This window comes from Linepithema humile, chromosome 2, assembly GCF_040581485.1.
Source record: "Linepithema humile isolate Giens D197 chromosome 2, Lhum_UNIL_v1.0, whole genome shotgun sequence".
Classification (NCBI taxonomy): domain Eukaryota; kingdom Metazoa; phylum Arthropoda; class Insecta; order Hymenoptera; family Formicidae; genus Linepithema; species Linepithema humile.
The window spans coordinates 25,400,692-25,412,335 of record NC_090129.1 but is presented as its reverse complement, the minus strand read 5'-3'; the positions used below and the strand labels follow the sequence as shown (position 1 = coordinate 25,412,335).

The following is an 11,644-nucleotide window of genomic DNA, read 5'->3' as shown; positions in this document are numbered from 1 at the left end:
GATTTCGCAAAGAGAGAACCGCTAATTGTCAGTTCGATGGTCGATCTTGATTTGGGACGACCCGTCGCGACGGGAGTCGACGGCCGACACCTTAAAAGACTCGTAATATGTTTGCCTGTCGCCATGAATAAATTAATAACAGAGGACTAATAAACTCTAATGCAATTTCATATTTAGATAATATTAATTTGATGTTAAATACAATTTATGTTGATCTACTTTGCATTACATTAATGTAATACAGCCATACGGTTAAGCATTTAGCGTTAATCGCAAATATGTTCGTTGAAATATTTTAACGAAAAATCAAATAATCAAGTTAATTATAAGCGCTATTTGTATGTTTTATGTAGATAAATATAGGAACGAGATGTACACACACACAAGTATAATAATCTAAATATATGAAAACATTTTTAAGTATTTTTAATATCGTGCACCAGTTTTTGGCAAGTCATACAGTTGCAATAATCGGCTATGATATTACAGCATGTTGTGTAATAAATTTTCTCCTAAAATAGGATTTCTAAGTATAAGTATATATATCTCATATAAGTATATAAGCGCAGTATATTTGAAATATTGAAATTTATTTACCTTAATTTAAATCTGTATGTTACAATTTATTATAATTTATTCTTCATTGGATGTATTGTGACTAATTATATTGTATGTCTCATAATATGTGTGTAATGTCGCTTTAATAATTTTAATATCACATTAGCAGCTGCATTCTACTTCTTTATTTACGCCTATTACCACCACCAGCCAGAATGGTTAGAACTCGCACGAAGATGTTAATTGTGTCCAAGTAAATCGAGATCGCGCTGTAAAAATAAAAACGTTCATTAATATTTTTAACGAGTTGCTATTTAAACATATATTTTGTATAATAACATTTCGTAGATGTTTTATAAAATTGAAAATTAAATAATTACCAAAAAAGAGACAGATCTAACTTTGAAAAAGGAAAAATTTCAAATGATAAAAGATCACATTATTCTATTTTCTTGCAAGACATTTTTGCCAACATATAATTTTGTGGAAAAAAAATTAATAACTTACTTATTAATCGGATCGTATGGCATATTGTAAGCGTTGTACATCGGATGAGACTCTGCATGTTTTATGATCCTCTGCGTATCGTAAAGTAGGAATCCGGAAAACAACAGAAGGCCTCCATAAAGTGCCACAGAGTACAATCCTGATCCGAGGACGCTCGTGGGTGGAAGGAACATGGAGCCCAACGAGCTGGCGAACACCACACCTAAACCGATAGCGAGTGGACCGCCCATCGCCAGGAACTTGTCACTGGGCGCGCAAACGGCGACTGCTGACAAGCCACCGACGATTCCGGCGGTATACCAAGCTGCCCGGACAACCAACAGTCCACCTACGAGAGACAGTGGAGCCAAAACTGCACCCACGATGCCAGTGTGCACTAGCCAAGCTACTTGCTTAGCACCGAATCCTTCTTTGTAAGGAAGGCCCTGCACAAGCATGCCGCTGCCAATCATAGCAGCCAATGAGACACCCAGAGCAATCCATCCCTGACGCATCACCATGTTCATTACGGCAGGAGAACGCAGACACAATGCCGCAGATGCTGCACTAGCTGCGATGGATGTGCCAAAGTACATGTAAGTGGACTTTATTCTATCCCTCACATACTGGGGCCATAAGCTGCAAAAAGAAAGTCATTCCAAGTTTTAGTTTACTTCACAATTACATGCTAGATATGTAGATAGATGCACTTGGATATAAAAGCCATAAGTTTCATAAAAAAGAAATTTTAGATATTAATTTACTTTGTACTGGATTGTCGCATTAGCTGAATATTAAATTTTAACTCACAAAAAACGTTAAAAATTGTGCACACAAAAAATTAAGAGTACTCTAATGTTAAACTTTTTATATTCATAAAAAATGGCACATTACAGACCAAGAAACATCTTAATGTCAACATGTTGCATACCCTGCACGATCTATGGCGCCTATTTGCGAAGAAAGACCTAATCCATAATAACAAAGAGCACCTAATCCCATTACTGCTCCACCAGCAACGGCTCCTTTTCCAATGTTAAACGCTGTTAGAAGAATATAATTATAAATTATATAAACAGGACATGGAAGGTTATGTACGTATGTTTTTGATTACTTATTTAACCTCTGTACATATAACAAGACATGCAATTCGGCTTACCGGTTTCACCGGCTGGAGCCATTGCTTGCTGCCTCATGGTGGCTTGCCTCTTCGCAGTTCTCGTGTAAGAGCCACGTCCATCGCTGAACAATCTCGCGATTTGACCCTTGGACAACTGCGGTGTCTTCGTGACAGTCGGAGTTCTGACGTGCGACGCCAAGCCTGGTGAAATACCGGCTCGGCAGATTCTTGCTGCTAACAACATACTGCTCCTTTAATTTTCGTCCGCTTGTAATTTGAAAGTTCTGTGAACGAAATAGAAACGTATATATTGCGTATTATTACACAACAAATATTGTTAATAACGTTGGATTCGTTTACATGGAAATGTTTCACGATAAAATTTTGAGGGATCGAAAGACGGAAGAGTTCGTGCGACGAGATGTTGCAAAAATTCTCATGATTTACTCACATGATGCAACAGTAAGATGACTATTTCTCCACACGCGAATGATCAAAACATAACAGATCAGAACGTGACAATTGGACAGCGCATGCGAAACTAACTACTGACGACTGACGACAATGGAATCCTGTGCGCGCATGACGAAATATATGTATGTATGACGAAAATTACGTCATCGCAGTAGTGTGAAAAATAAGGTATCTTAGGGATCCTTCATTATCGTTTATATAAAATTGTATAATATATAAAATATAAAACACTTAAAAAATGAAAACAGTCATAAAATATAAAATTAAATATTATTAAATATCATAATAATAATAATATTGCACATTTGTCTACTTACTTTCCTTTTCATTATTTTCATTGCAATTACAATTTGTATAAGTTTTCTGTTTTACATTCTTCAAAATTGTATTAATTCATGAAAAAAAGTGCATTGCAAATCAGATCGCAATTCAAACTGAGAAAATGATTGCGTCGTAAAATTGTTTTGTTACATTTCATTTTGTAATGCACTGCTTTCACGTACAGTAATAAGCAGATATAAAAAATGCTTAGAAGCAATGTAAATTACTTTCATGTGTAGCACGTTGTAATAAATATATTATGTAAATAAAATTTATACATTCTAATTGTATTTTTAATGATGCATTTTAAAAGGCAATGTTTTGAAGGATTAATAGAATGCCTTCAAGTCACTTACTCTTAATTTTTATTATAATTTAAAATATTAACAATATTAAATTGTCTTAGTAGACTCTGCATAATTAAATTTTCCAAGGAAGGAGATGGGCCAAAGTTATTAAAATATTAAAAAAATTGCAACTCTTTAATATCAAAATATTTGTAAACTTAACATATGAGAAGATAGAATTTACCTAAATTTAAACAGACAATAAAATTTTATTCCTTCAGTGTATGTTTAAACATATCACAAATATTGGGTAAAACTTTATTGCATTATTTTTCATTCTTATCATAAAATAAGGTATTATTATTATAAGTATTTTCATTGCATGAATCTCTTTTAATTCTTTCTGTCACTGATTTAGTACATTTGATATCTTATAATTATTATATATGTACATAGTATTAGGCAAAGAAAAAAATTGTTTACACGCTTGTTGAAAAATGACAAAACTTTGTTTCAGGATTTTCATAAATTTCACCGATAGCTCTAAATTCAGTAAGAAAGAAAAAAAGAAAGAACGACCATTATAGCGATGAAATTAAATGCACTTTATTGTCGTTTCCCAAGCATACCGTTTGAGAACAAAATAAGATTCAGCCATTCTATGGTAGGTATGGATGTATCTTACAAATTTAACGCATTCGGAAGTGACGCAGCTTCAGCTTTATCACGACCATCCCTGAATGCGTTAAACTAAGGACTTAATTCTACGTTGAGGTACAGCGTAAGAGGGTTCGTCGATGCGTGCGGTTGATGATATTGTGCATTATGTCGCGATGGAATGGTAACGTGCGCGAACGAACAGGACTACACGTGTCATTCGTGGATTAACTAAGCGTTTCCGATCGTTGTATTCTGAATCGAATCCAATTCCAACTCATGCGTGGAGAAGTCTCTCGTACGAATAATAACGAGTGCTGTCGAAAAGTAAGTACGGGCCTGAGCAATTGTCTCTGATCTACCGTTTTTTTCTGATTAAATTTAAATAATACGACTTATCTTAAAAAAATTATTCTTACAGAAAATACTGTCTTCAAAATTTTATGTAATTATAAGTACGATGCATTTTATTTTGCTCTCTTATTACACATTGGTCATTTATTCGTTATCACGTTTGGACACTTTCAATGTCTACAGCAATTTTAATAATTAATTACGGATGTGTGGGTAATTTTTTATTTAATTAGCTGAAAGGTAGTTTATCTACATATTGGAAAAAAAAAGTTGTAAAAATTAACGGTTTATCAGAGACACTGTCTGAGGATTCAGCAAGCGTCAAGAACGTTCCGCGAACGTCGAGCACCTTGAGAGAATTAACTCGAGTCCTCTTAAGCTTCCCAAGTTCCAGTCGGCGACATAATTTCCATGATATGTGCCGTTAATCCAGTTAGATGAAATATTTCTGCTTGAAATATTTTTTTTTTGCATCTCAGACTGTCTGATTGTGAATTGATATTTTCGGTAGCTGATCGGGAATGGATTATACGTTTACGCAGTCGGGTTTGATGGTGGAAGTCGAGCCGGTCGAAGAAGAGGAGGCGGAATGTCTTCTGAGATAACCGGCGAACAGCTGTCGCGCCTGATTAAGTACTCGGATCACGTTGTGACGACGGACCATCTTGTCGAAGTGCATCGCCATTTCGTTGTAATCCATTTGATTGCGCATAAGGAAGTCTCGGTGCTGCAGTAGTAGAGTGATGCACAGGAACATCAGAAACGGATTGCCACCACCGAATTCGTTCGGAGGCGGCAGCGAGCTCTCGCCCAATTGATCCTCGCACGTTCCCGCGGGTATGAGATTAGTCAGCTCCGTCGCCTCCTCGCACTGCTCTTGGACAAGTTGCTGCTGCTGCTTCGTCGGGCTCTCCGGCTGGGGCGCGTTCTGATGCCAACTCTCCGTTCCTTCGCTATCGGATGCCGATTCGGATCTAAAAGATACATGAAGCAATTTAATAAAAAATGTAAAAACTTCTCCGTATATCGGATAGCGATTTCTTGAAATTTTAATAACGGTCTTGACCCCGTATCATATGAATTATTCCACTATAATTATGATAGTGTAAAGATTTATGTATGTTATTTTATTAAAATATGAAGGCGACACATACAAATATAAATTCGATAAATTTCGCGTCAATGTAAAATAAAATTTTATTCAAAATGAAAATCTCTTTAATAGAAAACTTTTTATACTTTTTATTAATATTATATGAATGTTAAATAAAAGAAATGATAAAGATGTTAATTTTGTAAGTGTATTTTGTTCATCAGAAAGTTGAAATAAAGCATTTAGATTTATGAAAAAATACTTCCTAGCATAAATTTTATTTCTTGCTCGTTAACATTTTTAGATTTGTAAATATTGTAAACTGTGAAAGTGTATATATACCTGGTGGTACGTTTAAGCAATCTGATCGGCGTGACAGATTTCACGCCGTTCTGATCCTCCAAAATTTCACCATCATACTCCAATTCCGCCTGCTCATCCGGAGTCGTGGGGTGATGTTTCTGTTGCAACGTGTGCAATGGATTCTCCCATACAAAAACGTCCGCCGCCGGGCTGCACCTTGCCAATTCCGTCTCGGTCTCGCTCTCCGGTAAATCGCTTTCTCGTTTTGAGAGCACGCAATCGCATTGCATCTCGCTGGGCGGCGAAGGTCCAAATACTTGCCGATCCAGCGATTCCAATTCCAGTCTTAATTCTCTGGTCATCGACGTAGTCATTGGGAAGAAGTCTGCGGGATCGTCCGGCGAGCTGGGTTCGTCTCTCAACACTCTGATCACGCCGCTTTCGCTCGAAACACGTCTATGATAACGTTTTCATATCGTATGAAATATGATTTGATTGGCATATTTCAAGGAAATTTAATGAACAAAAGTTTGATACGCGAAAATAATTACCTAAGCTCGGGTTCAGCATCGCTCGGCGTGACTTTGTTACGATTGAGACTAGTGAAGTTCAAGAACTCGTTCAGATTCTTTACCACTCGCGCACATTTCTTTTCACCGCAACCATCGTTCTGTTCGCCGTTTTTAGCCTGCTCTTTGTTAGAGACAGTCAACTTCTCTGTCAGTTCCAGGAGATTTGAGCGTTTCGATCTAACGGGTAGAGAATCTGTACTTAGGCACTTTTCTGTCGATTCGGTATTCCTTCTGTTCTTCGTGCTGGTCAAATCGTTCTCTGAATCGGAGAACGTTTCGTACGGCGAATTAGATCTGAAAATAATCATTTAAATCAAAGAATTAAAATTATTGTTTATCAGGTAACATTATTAAAATTAATCAACGATGCAAAAGAATAAGATTTTCATTTATTGCAAAATTGAGGAATATTCATTAATATTTAATATTTTATCTGTATATCTTTTCGTAAATGCTTCTAGTCTTCGTATTTGATTTGAGAAGCAAGCTTTCCGTGCCTGCAAGTACAAGCAATTATACAAGCAATAAACCTTTTCCTTTCTCCGTTAATTTCGGTAGCTGATTGTAGAGATGACGGTTCTTCCGTGCTGAAAGCTTTCCGCTTCACGTTAGCGGCAATGCTGGCTGAGGAACTTTGTCGTCTAATGGCGCAGACTTTGGTGTAGGCGTTTTCGCGAATATGCTTGACGTTCGGACTTGGAGGCGGCGATGGCGGTGGAAAAGGCACCTCAGCAAGACCCAGTTCGCCGTTTGGCGGTGATGCGGGTAAAGACGCCCAAAGAACCTCAAGCATTCTGAGCGCGTCGTCCAACGCAAATTCACGTTTCATTTCCAACAACAACCAGCGATAGCAGAATAGTAGATCATCCGCTTGATGCAATTTTAAGTACGCGTAGAAGTCAGGATCGTAGTGCTGGAGACCTGCAGGGAATTACATCTTAGAATTATGTTCAAAATATTGGAGACACAAAATTTTAATTGAAAAAAATTGATTAATTATAAAACATTAATATTTGATTAACAATTTCTTCTGAGAGTTTATAATTTATATATAAAAATATTTTAGCAGAAGATTTAAGACACGAATGGAAGAAAAACAATGGAATATTTTTACTAAAAAATTAATTTTCAATAATTACACATCTCAAAGAAAACAGTTAAAAAAATGTGTTTGTAATTATATAGATTAAATAATTGACAATTAGACTAATTAGAAAATATCAAAATACTAAAAATTAGTTCTGAAAAGCTTATAATATTTTGATAGAAAGTGTGTATTATACGATGAAAATAGAAGATTGTAGAACATTCTGTTTAAAAACTTACGGAATGAATGAGATACATTTTCAAAGACCACATACCTTCTGCGAGGTGAGCAAATTTGGTAGTCATGGCAATACCATCGAGCATGAAGTTGTCCTTCATTCTTCTCATGAGAGCACAGAGGCAGATGTAGGCTTGCGCTTCGTCCCGCATCGTGACGAGAAGAGGCGAGGCCAGGTCGCTCATGCCCTGGCAGTAGCTTACACTCGGATGATTTAAAGCATACGTCGTCAGAATGTTGAAGAGACTTGCGATATTCTGATTGTCGTCTGAGCCACCGTAAAACTTGTGATGCCTGTCCGTTCTCAGGACATCCTTCCTCACCATACCGGTGACATAAGCGAGGTCGCCGATGTTCTGTCCCTTCTGCACCAGCACCTTCCATCGTTCGCGTAAATTTTGGTACTCCTGCGCTTTCCTCTTCATATAATCCATGCGTTCGCGACCCGACATCCCCTCCGGATATACATTCAGGATATGTTTCCAGACCACCTTGCGCAGACTTGGCTCGATCCCGCCGAAATAAATAACCGCCCGCAGCTCCTTGGAGTGCACCACCTGGCCGATTGGATCTAGAAATCGACGAAACTCAGCGTCCATCAGCGGTGGCCGTGGAGGCTGAGCACTCTGCTGATGAGACGACTCTTCACCCAAGTTGCCCAACGCACGCTGTACCATATTGAGTGTCCTTTCCATCTGTGACAAAAAATTAAAGGAATAAGATACATCGAACAATCATAATAATAATGGAAGTAAAATAATGAACTAACAAAAACTCTCAAAGAACCGATAAATCGAGAAATACTAACGGAACAAAAATGGAAGTATTAAAATAATAATTTTAATTACAATCAAGATTTGCGCGTGACTTTTGGTTGAACGAAGAATGCGTAGTAAATGATTTGTCACTTCTTTGCGTTTCATGTTTTCTGACATTTCTGCGAGAGTATTAAGAACTTTCGATACTGTCTCGCTGATATCTCGCTGATATCGATTGAACGTGCGGCTGCACTTGCCTTATTCATTATGAGACCAGGTAGTTTTGGCGTCTTGTAAGGAAACCCCGTTTCCTGCTGACGCGTCGAGACTTCTTGCGCATTTTGCTCCCAGTAGCACTCGCAGTCTCCGGTTTCGCCGAATGGTTTCAGGTTCACCTGCAGATAGAGGTACGGCTCGGACGCGCTGAAAGAATCCACGTTAGCCGAAAGTACACACATGCTTATCGGAATGTTCGATTATCTGTTAATCAACAGTCGTTTAATCGGCTGGTCACCTGATGAACGCGGCGTCTAAGTCCCAGTCCGAGAGTAGGAATAGATACGTCTCCGAGCCATAATCGTCGATCGCTCGATATGAAACGGTGAATTCCCTGTGGCACGCGAGCAATCTTTACGACATTCTGTTTAATAATTTATGGCGCGGCGAATGCGCTTCGATCATTTCAAGGACATTTGCACATGCACAAGTTTATTTCAAAATGTATCTTTTGTATCCGTGATGTTTTGCCAAGTGATAGTTGGAGTAATAAAAAATGGTATGTGTGTATCATTCATCAATTACATAATTGTGACTTTTAAAAAGAAAAGATTGCATTATTCAAGTAGAAATAATAATAAATATTTAGCTTTTTTTAACATTTTACATATTATACATATTGTACATATTATCAGTGTAAAATTTTTCTTAAAAAGTTAATTATTTAATGTATTATTTCTTTATCTATTTTTTATTTTCTTTATCTTATCATTTATTTCATTTATTTTATCATTTTTTTCTATATTACGAAAAAATTATTTAAATTATATTATATTTTATTAAGTAATTAATTCATATATTAATAAGTCACATATTTTTTGAATTTATTTATTCCACATTTATCTCTTAATATAAACATCTTTTAAAAAGTTGTAAAATTTTCTTCAATAACTGTGAAGCTGGTGTATTATTTTGTAGAAACTCATTAAAATAATTATTGAGAGTTTTTATTTCTAATAATTTTGGAGAGTTCCTGATAGATTAAACAAATATTATAAATTTCTGGTCATAAATCAAAGAGTAGCAATACGGCAATATTCTATGTCTTTATTATGCTTAAATACGGTCTTTTGCGCAATTTAAATTGTTTAATAAATATTTTACAACTTTTTTATGCATAGAACTCTTATTAGAATATGTAAGCAATTAGAAAATGACTACTTTTAAAGTCAACTATGGAAATATGATAGGTACAATTTTTGCTAACGTCTCAGTTTGTTCTAAAGCATTTTCTTTGTTTTATGACCTATTTGTTTAATCTACCAGAAACTCTAGATTCATTAGAAATAAAGCTAGAACTTTCAATAATTAATGAGTGTTTACGAAATAATATATCAGCTTCACGCATACTCAATAACTGATTAATATATTTTATTTTTACTCTATTAAAAGAAAATTATTTAAATCATACCATTTAATTTTATTATTATTGCGATTTACCCTTTTATGTCGAAAGCCTTGATGAGGATGCTCTGCAGTACCTCTATCGATGTTATTTGAGGGTCCACACTGAACTTGCGATACTCGGGTTGATGCCTGGTTTCGCATTTCTAAAGAAATATATCTTCGTAAATACATCTTTATCATCTTCATTAGCCATATTTTTAATGTAAATGCATAAAAAATTTGCACATAGACATATATGATATGATTTATAAGCTCTAATGCATATTTATCACACATATGTTTATAATTGTTACAGTAATTTATTGCTTTGTTTTTACAATAATGTATATAAAATGTATTTAAATATGAATATAATGTACATAAAAATTTATTGTAATTTTTGTCCTATAAATAATTTTTTGTCCTATAAATAAGAGATTGATTTGATCACTACAGTAGTAATAAATTTCTAATTGATCATACCTTAACTTTGACTCGTACAGCTTCTCTAGGACAACCAAACATATCTGCTGCCACTATATATTGTATGTGTCCTCTTTCTCACAAATAAGTGTAATGTTTTAGATTAAATCTTCAGCTATCATGATTCTTGCATATTATAAGTATCAATCCTTTATGTTCTGATAATTCATATGTATCACCAAATTTAAATGTTCATTATTCGTTCACAGCAGTGAAACTGAGTGGACTGGAAAATTAATAATATAAATTGAAAATAATACCACTGTAATTAACATACACTGATAACTGAAGCAAAAAACATTTCTTTAAAAATAGAAGCATCTATTATTAATTTTTGATGTTATCAATAAAACAAGGTATTTTAATTAACTACACAACAAAATATTAAAGATAATCAAAGCAGATGATGAAAAAAATATTCAAAATTGTGCTAATTAAGATCAGAGAATTTAAATTTTCTATTATAATCATCAAGAATGCTTTGTTGTAATACATATAATTATCATAATTATCAATAGTTCATCACTATTATCAATAAAGTTCATACAATGAGCTTAAACCTTTGACATATCATTGACATTACTGCATAATAACACCATTATAGTTATAATCTGAAATACTTATGCTTCATTTCTTTACCTTACCTGAAAATTATTTAAACTTGACACATGCAATACTTGATTAACATTTTGACACTCTCCAATATATTTAGGAAATAAAACGTACAAGGTCTTGATAATTATTACGAGGTCGAGTGTGTTTAATCCGCGATGCTCGTTCCAGAATACAGAAGGCACTTCTCGTCACACCAAGTCATGTTTATGCTCGCTTTCTAACTCGTCTAATTATGCTTTCGGAGTGGCCATGTGTTTCTGGCGAAAGTGCAATCGGTGCTGTGTGGGGGGTCCGGCGACGGTATCGACGTCGACGACGATCGGTACTCGGAAACGCGTAACGGGGAAGACGAGGGGGCGGATGTCACCGTTAACGGCCGACCGCCATCAGCTGTCGTGGTTAGCTCAGTGATGCCAGATTTGAGACATAAGCAGCAAGCAGCATGAGTGGGGCGAATATCGCATGGCTTGCGCATGCGTGCTGCTTGCGTCTCAAATCTGGCATTATTGTGGATTGATTGTTCGAACTTCTTGGTTCATCCGTCAGTTATTTATGGTTAGAATACCGAGTAAAATTA

The 11,644-nt window shown here is 35.6% G+C and overlaps 2 protein-coding genes across 5 annotated transcripts; both read right to left on the bottom strand.

Moving 5' to 3' along the window:
* Nucleotides 1-409: 409 nt before the first annotated feature.
* Nucleotides 410-2,766, bottom strand: LOC136997978 (growth hormone-inducible transmembrane protein-like). 3 transcript variants are annotated; one of them, XR_010888548.1, is made up of 6 exons: nt 2,616-2,766; nt 2,204-2,448; nt 1,976-2,087; nt 1,066-1,683; nt 598-827; nt 410-512 (listed from the first exon to the last, which is right to left on the bottom strand). XR_010888548.1 is itself a non-coding variant. In XM_067349655.1 (5 exons), the coding sequence occupies exons 2-5, from the start codon at nt 2,406-2,408 to the stop codon at nt 743-745; spliced, it is 1,020 nt and encodes a 339-aa protein (XP_067205756.1). In that variant the 5' UTR covers nt 2,409-2,448; nt 2,616-2,766; the 3' UTR covers nt 410-742. The 3 variants fall into 3 exon arrangements, 2 of the variants coding, with proteins under 2 accessions (XP_067205756.1, XP_067205757.1); XM_067349655.1 differs by having other exon boundaries at nt 410-827; XM_067349656.1 differs by having other exon boundaries at nt 410-827; nt 2,525-2,694.
* A 656-nt stretch (nt 2,767-3,422) lies between these two features.
* On the bottom strand, nt 3,423-11,481 carry LOC105667870 (TBC1 domain family member 25). 2 transcript variants are annotated; one of them, XM_012359962.2, is made up of 10 exons: nt 11,097-11,481; nt 10,453-10,678; nt 10,024-10,133; nt 8,822-8,917; nt 8,565-8,730; nt 7,587-8,244; nt 6,756-7,146; nt 6,205-6,519; nt 5,693-6,109; nt 3,423-5,231 (listed from the first exon to the last, which is right to left on the bottom strand). In XM_012359962.2, exons 2-10 carry the CDS (start codon nt 10,492-10,494, stop codon nt 4,784-4,786), a joined length of 2,643 nt encoding a protein of 880 aa, XP_012215385.1. In that variant the 5' UTR covers nt 10,495-10,678; nt 11,097-11,481; the 3' UTR covers nt 3,423-4,783. The 2 variants fall into 2 exon arrangements, with proteins under 2 accessions (XP_012215385.1, XP_012215386.1); XM_012359963.2 differs by having other exon boundaries at nt 11,179-11,481.
* Between the last annotated feature and the right edge of the window lie 163 nt (nt 11,482-11,644).